The 23470-nt window shown below is 36.4% G+C and overlaps 1 protein-coding gene across 1 annotated transcript in view; it reads left to right on the top strand.

Moving 5' to 3' along the window:
• The window catches only part of ODAD2 (outer dynein arm docking complex subunit 2), a 171504-nt gene that overhangs the window by 108764 nt on the left and 39270 nt on the right, over positions 1-23470 (top strand). Inside the window, exons 17-18 of the mRNA XM_054590234.1 lie at positions 21723-21911; positions 23196-23417. Coding sequence (XP_054446209.1) covers positions 21723-21911; positions 23196-23417 — 411 coding nt within the window. The remainder of the gene's footprint in view (positions 1-21722; positions 21912-23195; positions 23418-23470) is intronic.

Here is a 23470-nt window from a genome sequence, read left to right as displayed (position 1 = left end):
GACTTTTCCCCTTCTTTGCCCCATTATGTCCCTCCTCTCTCCCCTCTGGTTACTGTCCGTTTGTTCTTTATTTCCATGTCTCTGGTTCTATTTTGCTCACTTCTTTATTTTGATTAGGTTCCACTTATAGGTAAGATCCTATGGTATTTGCCTTTCACTGCCTGGCTTATTTCACTTAGCAAAATGCTCTCCAGTTCCATCCATGCTGTAGCAAAGGGTAGGAGTTCCTTCTTTCTTTCTGCTGTGTAGTATCCCATTGTGTAAATATACCATAGTTTTTTGATCCACTCATTTACTGATGGGCACTTAGGCTGTTTTTAGCACTTGGCTATTATAAATTGCACTGATATTTCACAGGTATATAACAAACATTTCAAGACTTTATAACCTTATTCGGGGAACCATAAATGACCCCGAATAACCCCAACAATTTTGGGAAAGAAGAACAAAGTAGAAGGGATCATAATACCTGATATCAAAGTATATTACAAGCCCACTGTAATCAAAACTGTCTGATACTATCATAAGAACAGATACATAGATCAATGGAACAGAATAGAGAGCCCAGAAGTAAACCCATGTCTCTATGGCCAATTAATATTCCACAAGGGGGGCAGGAGTATAAAATGGAATAAAAATAGCCTCTTCAACAAATGGTGTTGGGAGATCTGGACAGCTACATGTAAAAAAATGAAACTCTACCACCATCTTACACCATACACAAAAAATAAATTCAAGAGGAGTAAAAGACTTAAATATAAGTTTAAGGACTTCTATGACACCATAGAAGTCCTAGAGGAGAACATAGGAAATTTCAGATATCCCATGCAGCAGTATTTTCACCGATATGTTCCCTAGAGCAGGGGACATAAAGGAAAGAATAAACAAATGGGACTTCATCAAATTAAAAAGCTTCTGCATGGCTAAAGAAAACATCAGCAAAATGAAAAGGGAACCAACCATATGGGAAAATATATTTGCCAATTACACCTCAGACAAGGGTTTTATCTCCAAAATATATTTAAAAAATCACACGACTCTGATCCAGGAAGACAAACAATACAATTAAAAAATCAGCAAAGGACCTGAACAGACACTTCTCCAAGGAGAACATACAGAGGGCCAGAGACATATGAGAGGATGCTCAGCATCAGATGCAAATCAAAACAGCAATGAGATACCATTTCACACCAATCAGAATGGCCATCATAAACAGATCAACAAACAATAAGTGCTGGCGAAGCTGTGGAGAAGAGGAAATCCTAGTACACTGTTGGTGGGAATGCCAACTGGTGTAGTCACTGTGGAAAACAGTATGGAATTTCCTCAAAAAACTAAAAATGAAACTGTTGACCTGGGAATTCCACTGCTGGGATTATACACTAAGAATCCTGAAACACCAATTCAAAAGTACCTATGCACCCAATGTTCATATGAATATACTTTCAGAATAAAATTTGCCTGTTTAATTTTGGTTTCTGACATGCTATTCTAATGTGAATGTAGCATTTTTGAAATTTTTTATATGCAATGTGCTATTTCAAAATCTTTTCCAAATACTATATTATGCATTGTTTGGTCTTTATATGGCATAAAGCAGGGGTTTTATAGACTTTCAGGATTAAAATTTCTGCTTTAAGTCATGTCGCACTTGCTTATATGTGCTTTAAAGTTGTATTATGTACAAGGGCTTTCCAGAAAAAGTCCAGCCATTGCTAATATAACGAGAATGGTTTGCATGACATAGATGTAACCTGGCAGCCAAAGAGAGTGGACTGGAATGTGTATGCATGAACAATGATGACTTCACTGTACTAGTAAGTGGGGGCAGTAGATGCGATTGAATGAGCATGTGTACTGTGTGGCTGTCACATTCAAAATGACTGAGTGAGTGGAGCAGTGAGTCTGTATCAAATTTTACATTAAGCTTGAACAGTCCTCTGCAGACACTATTCAAATGATTCAGAAGGCCCCAGCTATGGGCAACTGGTGATTGGCAGCTTTATCACAACAACATGCCTACTCATGAATCATGTCTGGAGCAGAGATTTTTGCAAAACATCAAATCATCCAGATGATTCAGCACCCTTACAGCCCAGATTTGGTGCCCTGTGACTTCTGGCTTTTCCCAAAACTAAAATCATCTTTGAAAGGGAAGAAATTTCAAAACATCAGTGAGATTCAGGAAAATACGACAGGGCAGCTGATGGTGATTCTAACAAAGGATTTTGCAGAGTGTTTTGAACAGTGGGAGCGATGCTGGGAGAACTGTGTGAGGTCCCAAGGTGCCTACTTTGAAGAGGACTGAGGTGTCATTGTCCTACATACAATGTTTCTTGTATCTTGTATCTTCTTCAATAAATGTCTCTATTTTTCATATTAAATGGCTGGATACCTTCTGGACAGACCTCTTAAACCTTACCTTATCAGAAAACTGTCAACTTTTTTTGCTGGAGGCAAGAGAGGGAGTTTCATACCTATTAGATTATGAACTAATTGGAAATAATTTGGGTCTATGCCAAAATATTCAGTTTTCTATTCTATTCATTAATCTGTAAATAATGTATTAATATTTTCTTATTAGTTGAATTTTAATCAAATGTATTCAGCTACTTCATATTCTTCATCTTATTTGTGTATTTGACCTAATTTTGTTTAATTTGAACTTGACATCTTTTCCTAGTATTCAACCATTCAAGCTTTAATAGCACTATGAAGGTGTTTCAGGCTCTCTTTTTTAAATTACTGTTTTTGTTTGTCTTAGAAATGTCATTGGAAAAATAGCTCCATCATTTTTAAAATTGTACTCCTCTAAGTCGTGAAGATCATCTCACTGTTTATAAACTAGGTGTAACCTGATAAATATAATTGTTGGTACTTCCAATGTATTTAAGCCCACAGTGTATAGTGAAAAGACACTAAATAAGGAATTGGGAAATCTAAAGTTTTTAGTTTTATCACTAACCATTCATGAACCTTGAGCCTTCTCGTCTATAAAATGGGGATCTCATGCCTCCTTAAGGCAGACCTGTGAAGATGAGATAAGTGTGCGGAAGTCCTTTGTAAACTGCAAAAAGAAAAAAGGGGGGATATCTGTTGTTATTACAAGTAGTAGTAGTAAGGGTTTTTCTATTACTGATGAAAATTTTAATTGTGTATAACCCATATTGTACCAGTGGTGAAATTGGCAAAGACTAGTTTTTAAGATATGTGAGAAGGTGGAAAATGTGGTGAATTTGCCCAGTTGCTTAGCATTAATGAAATACAATTTTGGCAGGGTAATTACTTTTTCCACCCTCAAATATACTGTCTCCCGTTCCATAAAAACTATGTGAGGCACGATGTCATATGTTTAAAATTTTAAACTGAAAAAGAAAGAAAGAAAGAAAGAAGTCTCACCTTCAAAACAAATAAACAAACTTTAGAGAGGTCTGGAAGCTCGAGTCTTAACATTTCACTGTCCCACAGACTAAAAATTATAAGGCCTTGTTGCGCCGTGCCCATGATCTCACTGAGACTTTGGCTCCCGATATATCATACCAGGCACCTTAGGAAGTTCTTGGATCAGAGGCAGATGTGATCACTTTTGTTATTTTTCCCAGTATCGTCCCAGTTCTGTGACTTACTGTGTATACTGATAAAGCAGCAAGAGAATCAGGCTGTCCCAAGACTGTGAGAGTGACTTGATCATATCAATTTATATTCCTTCTTACAGAGTTAAAACTCTTTTCTTTTTAATGTTTGTGACTATGGTTAAGTATTTAAACTTATAATCTCCTTTTTTAAATTTTTTTCATAATTCAACAAACATGTATTGATAATCCATTGAGTGACAGAGGCCAAACTATATACCAAGAGAGAATCAAAGAACAAGACCAGGGGTCTCTTATGGAAGAACTCACAAATTATTGGGGAAAGGACCAATAAAAAAATAATTACAATATAATGAAAAATGGCTTTGGTATTAAGTAGCCAAATCAGATTTTAGTATCGATTGATTCAGCAGTTCAACAATGTCATCAAGAACCCAGGCTATTCTTCCTGCTTTCTGCTCTGCCAGTCTTGGTGTGACCTGTGATTATTCCTTATTATAAATAGGAAAACTTTTCGAGAAGATTCCTAGGAGACATCACCTCAGAACTCATTGGCCATAATTGAGCCATAACTAGCCCACCCCTAAACAAATCATTGACAAAGGGAATGAGACTTTCAGAATAGGCCTAGGACAGTCAAGGATGTCTCTGGAGTGTAGAGGCACTTTCTCCTGATGCTTGTGTGTGAGAGATACTCAAACAAAATCAAAGCTTGGCAAACACAGGGGAATGAGGAAATGGATTTAGGAGAAAAACATCTACAAGGATACAGAGGGAAAGGAGTGGGAGGAAAAGCATGGAGAAGATAGTATTGATTGAAACTACTATTTTAAACATGTATTAGAGAACAAATTGATGCTTGCCAGATGGGTGGGGGGTTGGGAGACAGGGTGGAAAAAGTGAAAGGGATTAAGAAGTACAAATTGCCAGTTATAAAAATAGTCATGTAAAGCACAGCATAGAAAATATAGTCAATAATATAGTAATAACTATTTATAGTGTCAGATGGGTACTAGGCTTATCAGAGTGATCATTTCACAAGGTATATAAATGTTTAACCACTATGCTGTACACCTGAAACTAATATAATATTGTATGCCACTATAACTGAAAAATAAATTTAAAAAAACAAAAATGAAAAGAACAAGTAATGGAGAAATAGATGCTTATGTTATTCTTGGAAGAAAGCTCATCGATATATCAAATATAATGGAATTTCAGGAGCCATGATAGAGACATTATTAAAGATATACAGCATCTCAATTTAATCTAGCAGGGAAAAAACTAGATCATAAAAGTTTGGCTGAGAAAGTAACCTTTGGCTTGAATATTCCCAAATAGAATAAGTGAAAAAGAAAATAATGTGAAGATACATTTTTATAGAAGGTTGGGCTCTAAAGTAAGCACATAAGAAAAAAATCAGAGTGAAATTTAACCTTATATATTCCTGAAATTGCCCATTCAGTATACATGCAGTATCATAGTCTACAGTCCTGTAGGATTTTAACTGTAAAGTCCCAGACCATGTTAGTCTAAAGGACAGAAAAGAAATCATGCCTACATGGTCTATGCATGAAGATGATTCTGCTTTTAAAGTTACTTTTTAAAGAGGAATAAATAGAAGATTCTATTGTTTTTACTTGTCTATTCTATTTTAATATGAAATCTCTGTAATCACTTAAACACAGGGCTTCAAAACTTATGAACCAAAAACTGATAGAACTGAAAGGAGAAATAGAAAAATCCACAATTATGGTGGGAAATTGCAACACTTCTTTCATTGCAGTCAACAGGAAAAAAACAGAAAATAAATGAGGATATAGAAGACCTAAACAATTGTACCAACCAACTTAAATATAACGGATAATTATTAAACATTTCACCAAACAACACCAGAACACACATTCTTTTAAAGTGCATTTGGCACATTTACAAAGTGGGACTATATTCTGAGCCATGAAACAAACCTTAAGGAATCATAAAAATTAAAATCATTCAAATTCTTTAATTATAGAAGCCAATAGCAGAAGGATAGCTGGAAAATTCCCAAATGTTTTGAAATTTAAAGGCATTCTTCTAAATAACCATGAGCCAAATAAAGAACTCACAAGAAAATTAGAAAATATTTTGAATTGAATGAAAATGAAAACAAAGCATATTTAGCATTGTGGATACATTCACAACACTGCTTAGAGGAAAATTCATAGTGTTACAGACCTAAAGCAAATAAAGAATAGGTAAGTTTTTACTTTTAAAAACTAGTGAAAGAGGGCAAATAAATCCCAAAATAAAAAAGAGGAAAGGAAATAATAGTTAAAAGAAGAAATTAATGAAATTAAAAGCAGAAAAAAAAAACGATAGAAAAATAAAAGGCTGGTTCTAGGGAGAAAAATCAATAAAATTGATATACTTCTATTTACTTTGCTCAAGAGAAAAAAAGAAGATACAAATTACCAGTGTCAAGGATTTAAAAAAAGGGAACATCATTATAGGGCCTACAAACACTAAAAGGATAATAAGCAGATGTTATGATCTAGATATTAAACTACTCTGACTTACTCTAAGAAAATTATGCTTAAAAACAAAAACAAAAAAACCCCTGACCCTGACTGGTGTGGTTCAGTGGGTTGGGTGCCGTCCTGCAAACTGAAAGATCGCCAGTTTTATTTCTGGTCAGGGCAAATGCCTGGGTTGCAGGCCAGGTCCCTGTTTGGGGGCATGAAAATGCAACCAATCGATGTTTCTCTTGCACATCAATGTTTCTCTTCCTCGTTTTTTCCGTCCCTTCTCCTCTCTCTAAAAAAATAAATAAGTAAAATCTTAAAAAAACCCAACAACCCTGTTCATAGATGTTTATAGAGGATTTATTCATAATTCAAAAATCTGGAAAGAGTCCAAATACCCTTTATATGGTAAATAGATGAAGAGTGGTACATCCACAAAATAGAATGTTTTAACAATAGAATGATTTAACAATAAAAATGGATAGAATACTGCTACATGAAACACTATGGATTAATTTCAAATGTGTTAGAAACCATATTCAAAAGGCCTATACTATATCATTCCACCTATAAGACATTCCAGAAAAGGCAAAAATATAGAGACAGAATCAGATAAAAGGTTTCTAGGTACTGGGAGCAGGAAGAGGTTTTAACTCTAACAGGATAACATGAGGGAATTTTGGGGGTGATGGGAAGGTTCTATAACTTGAGTGTGTTGGTGGTTACATGACTAACGTATTTGACAGAACTCAGAACTGTACTGCAAAAAAGTGATTTTTACTGTTCACTAAAAAAAAAAATGAAAAAGAAAAACAATTTCTATGACTTTAAAAAAAGATGTATTAAAGGCTAAGTCAGTTTTCAGGACTGAGTAGAAGTTTAGGAAAACATCCAGATAAATAAAATAACGTCGTTAAAGATGTAAAAAACATGACACCCTAAGGAACAACCATAATCCTAGAAGCTGGACTATAGTTTATGCAGACGAGTATACTGGGAAATATGCCCTGGTCAGGGGGCTCAGTTTGTTGGAACATCATTCCATACACCAAAAGGTTGCAGGTTTGATCCCCCACCAGGGCACAAACCCAGGTTGTGGTTTCAGTTCCCAGTCGCAGCAGATATAGGGGGTAACCAATTGATGTTTCTCTCTCACATTGATGTCTCTCTCTCTACCTCTCTCTCCCCCTCCCTCCCATCCTCTCTTTCTAATATCAATAAGCATATACTTGGGTGAGGATTAAAAAAAAAAAGGGTATACTGGGAAATAAGAGGATAAGGTTGGTCCAGATAGTGAAATGTATGCTGAAGAAAATGAATCACCAATAGAGGATTTTAAGAAATCAGCAGTCCCTTCCTTTCTCATTGTCTCTCGTCTTTTTGGAGGTCTGACTCATTATCAAGCAGACTCCTCAGGAAGGGTCTGCACTAGCAGCGTTCTTTGAAGTCTTTCATGTTTTGTACTTGAAGGTTGTTCTGGCTGGATATTAGAATCCTGACTCACATTATCTGTTAGGTAGCCTGCATGCTATCCCTTCGCCTGTGCATAAAACATTACTATGGAAAAGTCTAAGGATAATATCATAAGCTTTCCCTTAGAAGTGACTTGGTCTTTTTTGCCTAGATGACCAAAGAATTTTTTCCTTCTTTTTTTTTTTTACCTAAGTCCAGCAGTTGTACTAGGATGTCTTTAAGGTAGCCCATTTTGGGCCATTTTTCTCCTGTTCTAAAAGGTGGCTTTTCAAGGTGTTTTCAGGTTTTATTACTTCAGGAATGAGTTATCTTGGATTATAATTTTTTAAAACTTTGTTCTGTTGTTTACTTTGTTTCCTTCTTAGAGACTCATAAACATATGAGGTCTGTCCAGAAAGTATCCATCCATGTAATATGAAAAATAAAGACATTTATTGAAGAAGATACAAGATACAAGAAACATTACACACAGGACAATGATACCCCAGTTCCCTTCAAAGAAGACACTTTGGGACTTCACATAGTTCTCCCAGTCACTATCAGCTGCCCTGTCATATTTTCCTAAACCTCATTGATGGCCTGAAATCTCTTCCCTTTCAAAGGTGATTTTAGTTTTGGGAAAAGCCAGTAGTCACAGAGCACCAAATCTGGACTGTAGGCGGGCTGAGTCACCTGGGTGATTTGATGTTTCACCAAAAAACTGCACAAGACGTGATGCATGAGAAGGCGTGTTGTCATGATAAAGCTGCCAATCACCAGTTGCCCATAGCTGCAGCCTTCTGAATCATCCAAATAGTTTTCACGGAGGAATGTTTAAGCTTAATGCAAAATTTGATGCAGGTTCATTGGTCTACTCATTTATTTTGAGTGCAAAAGCTACAGTACACATGCTCACTCAATGGCATCTACCACCCCCATTGACTAGTAAAGTGAAGCTGTCATTGTTCATGCATGCCCACACCAGTCCACTCTCCTTGGCTGCCAGGTTACACCAATGTCATGTAAACTATTCTCGTTATATTAAAAATGGCCACACATTTTCTGGACAGACCTCATATGTTCGATGTCTGCCTACTCAACTCTCGAGTTTTTTGTTAGCTCTTTTCCCACCATTTTGAGGTTTTCACATTTTCTATTTATTTAAAGATATTGCCTATATTGTTTTGCAACTGTGCTTCTTCTGTTTAGTTTTCATTTCCAAAATGAATTTTTCATTATGAATGTCTTTTACCATCTTTAAATTTTTTTTACTAATTACATAACTTATGAGCATTAAAAGTTTTAATTTATATTTTCTTCTCATTGCTTATGTGATTCTTTCAGCTCATTTTTAATTATAATAACTATGGAAATTGATTACAGTCTTTATCTTTTGCTCATGTTTAAGTGAAATGAGTTTTCATGATCTTTTAGAGAGAGAGAGAGGGGACAGGGTAGTATTTCTAATTTCATGGGTCTCAGGGTACCCTTTCTATTATTTTCATAGTGGTAGAAAATGAGTTCAGGCTCCTTTACTCCCCTCTCCCCGTTTTCATCTGAACTTTTCTCATCCCTTCATCCCAGTGTCCTTGTGTTGCTCAGTTTGGATGCAGCCCCTAAACAGTTTCTATTCAGTACAGGGCTTTGTTTTAGGAGAGAGCTTTAGTTTGTAGTTCTAAAAATTCACAGTACTCAGACCTGCAGAATGTTTCACCATCAGACCTGGTGGCATTTTTTAGTCTTATTTATCAGTCAGAGCCTGAAATGTCCATTTCCAGGTCCTGTTGCTGTTGTGAGCTTTCTAGTGAGACCTAATGGAAATTAATTTTTCCTTGTTTTCAGGGCATTTCCCAAGCCTTCCCTCCTCAAAAGTCTGGCACTGTCCTTAGAGCATGTGGATTTTGTGGTTGTCAGTAGTGCTTGTTTTCTGGGGTTGGTAGAGATACCTTGTCATCTAGTATCATTTTATACATTGTCCATTTTTTTTTGTTTTGCTGTATTAGTTGCTTTATAGGGATATTCAAAAATTATGCCACCATAAAGAAGAATTAAAAAAGAACCATTTGTGACAACATGGATGGACCCAGAGGGTGTTATTTTAAGGAAAATAAGTCAATGAAAGACAAATACCATATGCTTTTACTTATCTGTAGAATCTAAACAACAAAGTAATTGAACAAACAAAATACACAGGAGGATCCAAGATAGTGGCAGGAGAGGTGGAAGCATCACTAACCTCCTCCTAGGACCAAACTGGAGTTACAAATAAATTATAGAAAAATCATCCTGAAAAACCAACTGAAGACTAGGTGTAGAGAAGCCTCATAACTAAAGACTTAAGAAGAAACTACATCACCACATCGAGTCTGGTTGAAAGTTGGAGGCACAAGAGGACCAGCGAGGCTCCCATGGGCAGCAGCTGAAGTTTCAGTGGTCGGGAGGGTTCCCGCTGAGAAGTGTGGGCTTCCCCCTGAGAGTGTGAGATCTAAGCCCTCACACTGGCATCCCCAGCGTAGAGCACCTGAGCTGGGAAAGAACCTCAGATAACATCTAGCTGTGAAAAGCAGTGGGATTGCTGTCTGCCAGGGAGAGATGGCTAGAAATGCAACCACCCTCATAAAGGGCCAATGCAAAAATTTCGTTTGCAACCACTTACCCTGGGCTCCATCATAGGGAGAACAGAGTGGATTAGAGCCACATGAGGAGAGTCTGGTGTTGGTGGCTCTGGGGAGAGAGCTGAAGGGCCAGCTTCCAGGACACCTGTGCTCAGTCATTACCCACAGTGCAGAAGCCATCTTTCTTGGGCAGAGCACTTCCTTCCATGTGGCATCCGCCCTGTGGAGGAAACAATAGTCACACCCCAGAAATCAATCTAGCCCCACCATGTACAGCTTAAGCCCTGCTGAGGAGTATAGCTGGAGGCTCTTGCAGTGGCTAGGCCTAACAGGCAATCTGCAGGCAGAGGCAGATCTCTGGGTGCTTTGAGACTTTAGCTGGTACTCCCCCAGGCCTAGTGCTGGTAAAACCCAGACTTAGTGTGCAGTTTGGCCTTTCAGCATGCACTCAGGCCCAGTAGAGGGAATCACACAATCTGTGGATGTCTGATAGCTTGACCAGAGCCAGTCACATGCAGCATCAGGTGCAGCTTCTGCACCAGAGTCTTTGCAGATCTCCCTGATACTAGAAACAAATACAAAGAGGCAGCCAAAATTGGGAGACAAAGAAACAGACCCCAAATGAAAGAACTAGAAAATTATCCATAAGAAGAGCTAAAAAAATGAAGGCAAGCACATTATTAGATACAGAGTTCATAATATGGATTACAAAAATGATCAACAACATGAAAAAGACACGGACACTATAAAAAGGACCCATCAGAAATAAGAATGCAATATCTGGAATAAAAAAAAATGCACTGGAAGAAATTAACACTAGGTTAAATAAAGCAGTGTAGAGAATCAGTGATTTGGAAGACAAGGTAGGGGAAAAAACAGCAGCAAAAAGAAAACAGAATTTTTAAAAAATGAAGATAGTTTAAGGGAAATTTGGGATAATATGAAGCATAACAGCATCTACATCATAGGGGTTCTAGAAGGAGAAGAGAGAAAGCAAGGGATTGAGAACCTATTTGAATAAATAATAACTGAAAAATTCCCTAACTTGGTGAAGGAAAAGACACACAATTCCAGGAATGTAGAGAGTCCCAAACAAGTTGGACCCAAAAAGGCCCACACCAAGACACATCAAAATTAAAATGGCAAGGCCTAAAGACAAGGAGAGAATCTTAAAAGCTGCAAGAGAAAGGCAATTAGTTACCTACAAGAGAGAACCTGTAAGACTGTCATCAGATTTCTCAGCAGAAATATTTCAGGCCAGAAGGAATTGGTAAGATATATTCAAAGTGTTGAAAAGCAAGGACCTACAACCAAGGCTACTTTGCACAGAAAGGCTATTATTTAAAACTGAATTAGAAATAAAAGGCTTCCTAGAAAAGAAAGAGCTAAAGGAGATTGACACCACCAAAGCAGTATTATGACAAATGTTAATGGGCTTTCTTTAATACTAATACTACTACTACTAAGAAAAAGAAGGTATAGAAAAACAGAGGAAAATAGTTAAAAAAATAAAATGGCAATAAATACATATCTATTAATATCACTTTAAATGTAAATGGCTTTAAGGCTATAATCAATAGACATAGGATAGTTGAATGGATAAGAAAACATGACCCATATATATATACTGTCTTCAAGAGACCCACCTCAGAATGAAAAATGCACACAGACTAAAAGCAAAGGAAAGGGAAATGATATTTCAAGCAAATAGAGAGGAAAAATATCACTGGGGTAGCAATAATTATAAAAGACAAAATGTACTTTAAAACCAAGGCTATAGTAAGATACAAAGAAGGACACTACATAATGATAGAGGGAACAATCCAGCAAAAGGATATAACCCTAGTAAACATTTATGCACCCAACATAGGAGCAGCTGAATATGTAAAGCAAATCTTGATGGACATGAAAGGTGAGACTGACAGAAATAGAGTCATAGTCAGGGATTTTAACATCACATTGACATCAAGACAGATCTTTCAGACAGAAAATCAACACAGAGCTGGTGGCCTTAAATGACACACTCAATCAAATGAATGTAATTGATATCTTCAGAGCATTTTACCCAAAAGCAGCAGAATATACATTCATTCCAAGTATACATGTAACATTTTCTAGGATAGACCACATGTTAGGACACAGAACAAGTCTCAATAAATTTAAGAAGATTGACATCATCTTTTCGGGACACAATAGTATTAGAAATCAATCACAAGAAGAAAGCTGAAAAATACATAAAGACATGAAAGCTAAATAACATGTTATTAAATTATGAATGAGTTAACAATGAGATCAAGGAAGAAATCAAAAGATACTTTGAGACAAATGAAAATGAGAACTCAACAACCCAAAATCTGTGGGACACAGAAAAATCAGTCCTAAGAGGGAAATTTACAGCATTGCAGGCCTAGTACAAGAAACAAGAAAAAGTTCAAATAAACAATGTAATGTTACACATAAAGGAACCTGAAAAAGAATAAAGCCCAAAATGAGTAGAAGGAAGAAAGTAAATAATAAAGATTAGAGCAGAAATAAACAAAATAGAGTCTAAAAATAATACAAAGGTCAATGAATCCAAGAGCTGGTTCTTTGAAAAGATCAGCAAGATTGACAAACCTTTATCCATAATCATCAAGAAAAAAACAGAGAGGTCTGAAATGAATAAAATAGAAATGAAAGAGGAGAAGTAAAAACTGACACCAAAAAATACAAAGAATTGTAAAAAATATTACAAACAACAATATGCCAATGTGGATGAAATGGCTGTATTCCTAGAAACACACAATCCTCAAAAACTAAATCAGGAAGAATCAGAGCATCTGAATAGACAGATTACACCTATTGAAATTGAAGCAGTAATAAAAAAATTCCCACAAACAAAATCCCTGGACTGGATGACTACCACACATTCCAAGAAGAACTAACAGCTCTCCTTCTCAAATTATTCAAAAAATTTCAAGAGGAGGGAAGACTCCCAATCTTATTTTATAAGGCCAGCATTATCCTAATTCCAAAACCAGATAAAGATGCTACAAAGAAAAAAAAGTTATATGCGAATATACCTGATAAACATAGATGCTAAAAATCCTCAAGAAAATATTAGCAAATTGATTACAGCGGCATATCAAAAAGATCATTCACCATGATCAAGTGGGGTTTATTTCAGGGATGCAAAGTGGGTATAATATCTGCAAATCAATAAAAGTGATATATCACATAAATGAAATGAAGGATAAAAACCACATGATCCTATCAATGGATGTAAAAAAAATCATTTGATAAAATCCAGCACCCATTTGTGATCAAAATTCTCAGCAAAGTGGAAATGGAGGGAACCCACCTCAATGTAATAAAGGCCACATATGACAAACCCACAGCCAATATCAATGGGCAAAAACTGTAAGTTTGTTACCATTAAAATTGGGAACACAACAGGGATGTCCACTTTCACCACTCTTATTTAACATAATGCAGCAAGTTCTAGCCACATAAATCAGACAAAAAAGAAGAAATAAAAGGTATCAATTGATCATGATACTGTATATAGAGAACCCTAAAGAGTCCACAAGAAACTACTAGAACTGATAAATGAATTCTGCAAAGTACCAGGATACAAAATTGATATCCATAAATCAGTTGCATTTTTGTAGGCCAATAATAAATTATCAGAAAGGCAAATTAAGAAAACAATGCCATTCATGATTGCTTCAAAAAGAATAAAATATCTAGGAATAAATTTAACCAAGAACGTAAAAGACCTGTATTTGGAAAAATATAAGACACTGAAGAAAAAAATTTAAGAAGATGGAATTAAGTGTAAGCATTACTGTGTTTATGGATAGGAAGAATTAACATGATTAAAACGTCTATACTACCCAAAGCAATCTATAGGTTCATTGCAATTCCTATCAAGATACTAGTGACATAATTCACAAAACTGTAACAAATATTCCAAAAATTTATATGGAACCACAGAAGACCCTGTATAGCAACAACAATCTTCAGAAAGAAGAAAAAAATGGAGGCTTCATGCTACCTAATATCAAATTATACTGTGAGGCCATAATCAAAACAGCATGGGACTGGTATAAAAACAGACATATAGATCAATGGAACAGAATAGAGAGCCCAGAAATAAATCCACACCTTTATAGTCATTTAATGTGGGAGCCTCTGTCCCACAGAGTCCTCCCGGCCATTGCAGATGAGGACCAAGAGTCGTTCCAGACACACTTTGTCTGCCAGGACAAAGGGGTGATAATTCCCTCTAGTGGAGAATGTTCCAAACCCTTCCCTGAAGTGGCTTTTATTGAAATCAGTACATGCAGGGGTATACAGCCTGTATGCAAAGCTTATCAATCAATGCCTAAAGGCTATATTTTCTGTAAATACAGCAGAAAACAAATACGGATCATAGATAACAATTGAAGGAACACAGAGATTTTCCTCACATCAGGGTCTGTTAGACGTGCTGATATCAGATGGTTGTTAAGATTTGGCTCCTGAATTCAGGAATTCACTCAATCTGTTTGGAGCTTAAAAATCTGGTTTATAGTAACAGGGCTTTACAAAGGAAAGCAAGCTTCAAAGGGTACAGTGCATTTTTCAGGCCTGATTTCCCACAGGAACCCTCAGTGCTAGCATCAAGTCATGTCTGCTTCCCAACATTCCCAGTTTTCTGGTTGAGACTAACAGGCCTCTTTCAAGGCCTAGCTCGTGCAGGGCTGCAATTCCCGTACTACACACAGTGGTCCTCAACAATTTAATATTTGGCAAAGGATGCAAAAATATACAATGGGCTAAAGATAGTTTATTCAATAAATTATGTTGGAAAAATTGGACAAATATATGCAAAAATGAAACTAGACCACCTTCTTACTCACACACAAGAACAAGCTAAAAACTGATTAAAGACTTAAATGTTGGACTTAAAACCATAAAAATCCTAGAAGTACATACAGGCAGTAAAATCACAGACATTTCTTGTAGATATATTTTTTCTGATATATCTCCTCAGGCAAGGGGAACAAAAGAAAAAATAAACAGGACATCAAACTAAAAGAAGATTTTGCACAGCAAAGGAAACCATTAACAAAATGAAATGACAACCCACTGATCAGGAGAACATATTCACTGATATATCTCAAATATCCAAAATTTTTAAAGAACTTATAAAACTCAACACACACAAAAATAAACCCCCAAACAATCCAATTAAGAAATGGACACTGGACCTGAATAGACACTTCTCCAAAGAGTATATACAGATGGCCAATAGACATATGAAAAGTTGCTCAATGTCAATTATCATCAGAGAAATTCAAATTAAAACTACAAACTGATACCATCTCACATCTGTCAGAATGACCATGATTAATAACAAACAACAGGTGTTGGCGAGGATGTGGAAAAAAGGGAACTCTTGTGCACTGTTGGTGGGAATGCAGATTGGTGCAGCCACTGTGGAAAACAGTATGGAGTTACTTTAAAAATTAAAATAGAACTGCCTTATGACCCAGGGATACCACTTCTGGGAATCCAAAGAAACCCAAAATACTAGTTTGAAAGAATATATGCACCCCTATGTTCATTGCAGCACTATTTAGAATAGCCAAGATTTGGAAGAAGCCCAAGTGTTTATGAGTAGATGAGTGGGTAAAACATCCATGGTACAGTTACACAATGGAATACTACTTGGCTGTAAAGAAGAAAATTTTACCCTTTGCCACAGAATGGATAGACCTGGAGAGCATTATATTAAGTGAAATAAGCCAGTGAGAGGAAAGACAAGTACCATATGATTTCACTCATATGTGGAATCTAATGAACAAACTGAACTAACAAGCAAAATAGAGACAGACTCTTAGATAAAGAGTGGGCTGACAGCTCTGAAGGTAGGGGTGGAAGGATGGAGCAAAGGAACTCATGGGCATGAACAATAGTTCAATGATTATGTTATGTTGGGGGGAGAAGATGTGGTGGATGGAAGTAGAAGAGAGTATAAGGTGGATAAATGGTAATGGAAAATAAGATACAAATTGAGCTATTAAAAAAAACATAGAAACAGACTCACAGATATAGAGAACAGACTGATAGTTGTCAGAGCAGAGGAGCTTCGGGGTATTGGTGAAAAAGGTGAAGGGTATAAGAAGTACAAATTGGTTGTTACAAAATAGTCACAGGTATGTAAAAGCATGGCAATGGAAATATAGTCAATAATATCATAAATTATGTATGGTGCCAGGTGGATACTTGAAATATCAGGGGAATCAATTTGTAAGAGTATATAATTGTTTAATCTTTATGCCATATACCTGAAACTAATATAAAATAATATTGAATGTCATCTGTAATTTAAATTTTTTAAATGTATGCCATCATCATCTTTTCAGATTTCCTCTTGGTATTTTTTGGAAAAAAAAATTATGTAACTTTGTAATTGAGAAATTAGCTTATTGACACATATAACATCTCTTAGAAAAGTTGATTTTTTGTGCCACACTTTTGAAGTTCCCAGACATTCTAAGGGGCATTGTTTTTGCATTTGAATTTACATGTGTGTCAACTTCATTTAACCTAGTATGTGGTTAGGATTCACATACCATAATTTTCTGTGTATAATGTGCTCCCATGTATAGTGTGCCCCCATGTTTTTGGCCCAAACTTTCAGGAAAAAAATCTTTCACTTTAATTTTTTAATTCAATGTTTTATTTATTTATATTTAGGAAAAAAACTGATTATAGTATTCCAGGGTATTATTTTGCATAGGGATATTGTTATTGCTTTCCAGAGTTACACTTTTAACACATAAGCATAAATAAAATAATTAAAAACATTTATATATATATATGGAATCAGTACTACCCATGTTTAATATGCACCCCTATTTTTTTCCTTAAAAATTTGGGCAAAAATGTGCACATTATGCGTGGAAAAATATGGTAATTATGATACTGTAGAGTGGCTTTGGGATCAGGCATGTCTGGATTCAAATCTTCGACCACTTATCATTTTTCTTTTTACATATTTGTTTTTCTAATTTTTTCCTCATGGAATTACTCCCTGTACAACAACTACCAATAATATCTCAAAGGGTAATTTGGATTAAATTGTGTTGGATATTTGACTGAAGATTAATAAATTCATATTTACATTCTTTTGATTTGATTGCATCCTAATGCATATAAATGTAGTAAGGTGACAATGTGGAAAACATTGGAAAGCATAATTTATTTTATATTACATAAAAACTTTATTGTGGAATTCCAGGAAAAAATGACAATTAAATAATTTTATTAATGTGTCAGAACTTGTAAATGTGTCCTAACTATCAAAAAAGGTATTTACATTTGACATTGAGAACAAGGTCAACAATATTGCTGACATCATTTCCCGTAGCAGTTGAGAGAGGCAACAAGTTGTGGAAAAAGATGCTTTACCCTTATGCTTGAGAAGATCCTGACTTGGTCCCTCCTTCACCATTTCCTAGAAACTTAATTTGTTTTGTTATGCCCTCTGTGAAAGCTTCCTCTTATATCTATGAAATTGTACGTAATCAAATTCAATGCATGTTAATTGAGCATATGCACTCACTGCTAGAAAATGGCAGAAGCACTGGGCAAGCAACAAACAATGACTAACAGTTTCTACGCTTTTGAAATTCCCAGTTCAAGACAAAGGCAAACCAACAAGCCACTACTGCACGGAGTGTAAGCGCTATTATAATATAGAAGAAGCAGGTAGGAGCATCTTAACCCAGACTTCAGGTTCAGAAAAGGCTTCCTGAAGAAACTGGTACCTTAGTAGCTGAGGATGTGTAGGAATTCTCAAGCTAATAGGAAAGTAGACATAAAGGGCACGCACAAAAGCATGGAGACATGTGCAAGCAGCACACTTGAGGACATAAAACTTGAAGGACTATTGCATAAGCAGTGTTCCCAATACGGGCTAAAGTTCAGACTCACCAGGAGAGTTTTTAGAAATACAGATTTTTTTTTATAGGCCCTACCCCAGACTTAATGAATCACATTTTCAAAGAATGTCAGGATGCTGATGATTAGCTCCTGTGGAGACCACTGGCACGGGGTGTGTGTGTGGAGGTGGGAGTTGGAGAAGGGGGATCAAGGCAGGGAAAGTGAGGCAGGGAAGCGGGGGATACACCGTGACGGGCTTGAAAACCAAGTGTGGATTTGGGTTTCATCCTACGGGCAGCAGCAGAGATGGAAGGGTTTGAAGGGTGTGGGGTGAGGTGATCAGGTTTATGATGTATAAAGATCACTAAGTTTACTAAAACACGGCCCCTCTGTTCCTGATGGATACAATCCAGCTTATGAGGGTCAACGTCTTTGAACCTCAGTTTTAAAAATCTAAAGTGGAAATAAAATCTATTTAGCATGGTTGTTTTGAGGGTTAACTGAGAAAATTTATGCAAAATGTCTGATATATATGTGGAACTCAAAAGATTTTAATTTCTGTAATTTGAGAAATAATGAGTGGACGTCACACAACCACCATCATACATCAGGGGTGGTGGGCATTTCTGTCCAACCATCTGTCTTCAGGTTCCTCTGACAAATTCATTTCCTCTGCCCACACCTAGAACACAGAGACAGTGCCCACTTCTATCTCAGTCCTTGCTCTTTCACATTCTTAACTCCAGCTACAAACTTTATGCAGATATCTTCCAAATCTCTATATACATCCTTGGTTTTCTTTCCTGAGTTGAAACACCATATCTCCACCTGACTCTTGGATGTTTTCCAATTAATTACCTGTGGGCAGTTCATCCAAATTATGTGTTCTAACACCTAATACCACCCTTCCCCACTCCAACAAAACAAAACAAAGCCCTGCCTTTCCAAAATTAGCACCATTAGGTCAAGCCAGAAACGTGGGAATCATCACTGATTTACTTGTCGTTATTTTCTCTAATCGGGCTTCACAAGTCCACACCCTTCTCTCCAGGCCTAGACCATCGCCCTCATCCCAACTATCCTGTCTTTTACCGGAACCACTGAAATACCCTCTGAGTTCCCAGCACCAATCTTTGCCCCACCTTCAATCCTGCAATACTAGAGACCTTCCAAGAAACAAAATTGATAAAATCCCCTCCCTACCTCACACCCCTCCTCACTTAAACCTCTTTACTAACTTTCAAATGCCCATAAAAGGAACTCCAAACTCTGTTCCAAGGCTTATAAGATCCATTCCCCCATTCTCTTTCCTATTTTATGCTCCTTAACAATTGTGGACTAGAAAAAAGCCACTTTCTCTGTCACTCTCAGATCTATATTTCACCATGATTTCTCTACCCAGAATCCCTGTAGCATGCCAGGCCTTAGGTTACAAATGTCCTCTTGGTCCTCTTGGGAATCAGTCCTTGAATCTTCACACCAGCTGACATTCCCATGTTGGGTGTATTTGCAGTGTCTTTACCTCTTCCATCTTAGGGTTCTTCATTATACTTGTCATTTCTTAATGCCCATGTTCCCCACAGGTTGTAAGCGACATGATGTCAAAGGGAAATACTGACTCAATCCATGTTATTCACAGATTTGAATCACTCAGGGATTAAACTAATTGCTAAAAATTTTGAAACTAATAACCTGTTCAGGAATTCACCTAGTTGCTAAATTTTTTTACATGAACATTTTATTTTTTATTTTTAAAAATATTTCATTGCTTATGCTATTACAGTTGTCCCAAACTTTTGCCCTTTGCCCCCCCAGCCCAGCCCAGCCCCACTTTCATAGTCAAACCCCACACCATTATCCATGTCCATGGGTCCTTCATATATGTTCTTTGACTAATCCCTTTACCTTCTTTCAGTTAGTTCCTCCCTCTGCCCCTCTTACAGCTGGTTGGTCTGATCCATGTTTCCATGCCTCTGGTTCTGTTTTCCTCATCAGTTTATTTTGTTCATTAGATTCCTCTTATAAGTGAGATCCTATGGTATTTGTCTTTCACGGATGGCTTATTTTACTTAGCGTAATAGTCTCCAGTTCTATCCATGCTGTTGCAAAAGGTAGGAATTCCTTCTTTCTGCTGTATAGTATTCCACTATGTAAATGTACCACAGTTTTTTATCCACTCACTTACTGATGGGCACTTAGGCTGTATCCAGATCTAGGCTGTTATAAGTAGCACTGCTATGAACATGGGAGTACATAAATTCTTTTGAATTGGTGTTTTGTATATTGAGTATATTCCCAGCAGTGGAATTGTGGGGTCAAAAGGCACTGAAGAAGATACAAATAAATGGAAGTATATACTGTGTTCATGGATTGGAATAATTAACATCATTAAAGTATCCATACTACCTAAAGCAATCTATAGATTCAATGCAGTTCCTATTAAGATACCAATGACATATTTCACAGATCTAGAGTAAATATTTTAAAAATGTATATGGAACCAAAAAAGACCCTGAATAGCCTCAGTAATCTTGAGACAGAAGAGCAAAGTAGAATGGATCCCAATATCTGTTATCAAACTATACTGCAAGGCCACTATAATCAAAATAGTCTGGTACTGACATAAGGGCAGACACAGAGATCACTGGAACAGAATAGAGAGCCCAGAAATAAACCCACGTCTTTATGGTCAATTGATATTTGACAAAAGAGGCAAGAGCATGCAATGGAATAAAGACAGTCTCTTCAATAAATGGTGTTGGGAGAAGTGGACTGGTACTTGCAAATAAAAAGAGAAGAAGAAAGAAAGAAACTAGACCGCCATCTTACATTATACACCAGGATAAGCTAAAACTTTTTGTAACTCCAAAATCAATACTCTTGTCACCTTCTTGGTTATTCTTGGACATGCACAGAAAGGGGAAAACTGAGTTGCCCAATAGGCATGTTCTCAGCTAAGGTTAAACAAAACGATGCTCTGCCTTCTTGTTTCAGCTCTCATCCTGTTAATAAATGTCCATTTTGCAGTCTACTTAGTGCCACATTTTCCACATTTTTAAAAATGATTTTACTGTTTAAAATGGTGCACACGAATAGTGCTTTCTAGTTCCTAAGCACAAGAAGGCTGTAATAAGTCTTATGGAGAAAATACATGTGTTAGATGGTTTCATGCAGGCACACGTTATCATGTGTTATCCATGAGATCAATGTCAACGAATTAATATATGAGATAAGATGCCTTTCAACAGAAAAACAGAGACTTGCAGGAACCTAGCACTGTACTTCTCTTAAGAGCAATGGTTCAGTATTCACTAATTCCACTTTGTGATGATTTTATAGAATGTATCTACTGACAATAATAAAGTTCAACTATATTTTGTTAACCTTTATATCTCCAAGAGTTAGCACACTGACTCATAATAGCTGTTTAATAGATTGTTCTTGGAAGCTGAATTGTGTATATGTCTATATACACACACACTTTATACATGAATGCATAGAAATTATATATAATATAGAAATAAAAACTGAATTTGTTTTTTAATGGCACAGAAATACTTCACAGGTTTATCATTAATTTTTATTTTAAAAATGTTAAATATCAGTTTATTATTGATATCATCTTTATTTTTGTTTTCTTCTAGGATGCTGGAGAAATGGTTCGTTCCTTTGTTGGTGGTTTGGAACTTGTTGTCAATCTCCTGAAATCAGATAATAAAGAAGTTTTGGCAAGTGTATGTGCTGCTATTACCAATATAGCAAAAGATCAAGAAAATTTAGCTATTATTACAGATCATGGAGTTGTTCCTTTATTGTCCAAACTGGCAAATACAGTAAGTAATATGTCTTTATTTTAAATGCAAATTGTCATAAGACATCATGGTATAGAGGCAAAAACAATGTATAAAACGACAAACACCTGGGTTCAAGTTTAATATCCACCATTTAATGAGGTATGAGATTTGGGTTAATTTATTTAATTTCTCTGAGACTAATAAATGTTAAAGTATGCTTTAAGCTGTACAGTGTTAATATGCAAGTACCTTGTCAAATAGACGCTGTTTTTACTGGAAAGTAAACTGGTGACTAATGTGTTATTGTAGAAGTGTTAACTATCATTTTTCACATCATTATTGTTATCCTTAAGATAATTGTTCATGCCAGCTTTAGAAATTAAATGTGCCTTCCCCATTCTAGCAGGCTTGGATCGATGGCATTTCTGAGCTAGGGGACTTTGGCAGTCACTGTACTGTTTATCCAGAGTTGTGTCAGATATAATAAGCAGCCTTGAGAGATAATGATTTCACCATGACCAGAGGTATTTGAGCATGGCTTGGACTACCATTTGGCAGAAAAGTCACAGACCAGAAATTCAATCATTGTAAGGATGTTTGGTCTAGAAGGGCCAGTCTAATACTGAGTTCCTAAGAATATCTGCCAGATTCAGTTAAGGACACCAAGTTGTTGCCTGAATCAAGAGAGCAGTACAATTAATAAACAGAAAACTGTGTCTTTTTTCAGTTATATTATACCTGTACAATTAATTACACATGAAAAGAAGGATATAGTGTTGTAAAGAATACAGAAAGGAAAATGGCAGACTCAAAGCACGTCACTGTTTGCTGCACTGCCTTCTCCCTCTTGGGAATCAAGGTGTACTACTGGTGTGGTGTTCCTAGGGTGATGAAGTAGCATTAATCCACTTATTCTAGTTAAGTAAAATGCTATCTTGAGAATGTCCTGTATTCCGTAACTATATGTATTACTAAACCATTTGCAGACCTGTAATTTTGTCTTGTGCGTATATTTACTGAAAAAGATATTGAGCCTTGAGTAAATGATAATAATACCACCAGACAAATAACTAATGCCAGGCCCCTGATCACCTTTGACTTCATTGACAATGTTCAGTTTATAAAATGAGAAATCAGGATTGAAATTTGGTCTGTTGGTGACCCGCCAAAATATTAGCTCCCTTCAAGACAACACCTGAGTAGCCAGCTAGTCCTTCTCTCTTGACTCATTGGCATCTTAGCGGGTAATAAACATCTAGTACATAAACATGATCTCACAAGATCATTATAATACGTATGCCACCATTCGTTTCTTTTATGCAGAATAATGATAAACTCAGGCGTCATCTAGCAGAAGCCATTTCATGCTGCTGTATGTGGGGCAGAAACAGAGTGGCCTTTGGTGAAAACAAAGCAGTGGCTCCATTGGTGCGTTACCTGAAGTCCAATGACATCAATGTGCATCGAGCTACAGCTCAAGCCTTGTACCAACTCTCAGAAGATGTCGATAACTGCATCACCATACACGAGAATGGCGCAGTCAAGGTACAGTTGGTTGGCTTTGTGGTTTTGTACAAGTTAGGTGAATGTAGGCTATA

This window comes from Pteronotus mesoamericanus, unplaced genomic scaffold (assembly GCF_021234165.1).
Source record: "Pteronotus mesoamericanus isolate MK-2021 breed Mesoamerican mustached bat unplaced genomic scaffold, CSHL_Meso_final contig_130, whole genome shotgun sequence".
NCBI lineage: Eukaryota > Metazoa > Chordata > Mammalia > Chiroptera > Mormoopidae > Pteronotus > Pteronotus mesoamericanus.
This window is presented reverse-complemented; position numbering and strand designations above follow the sequence as displayed.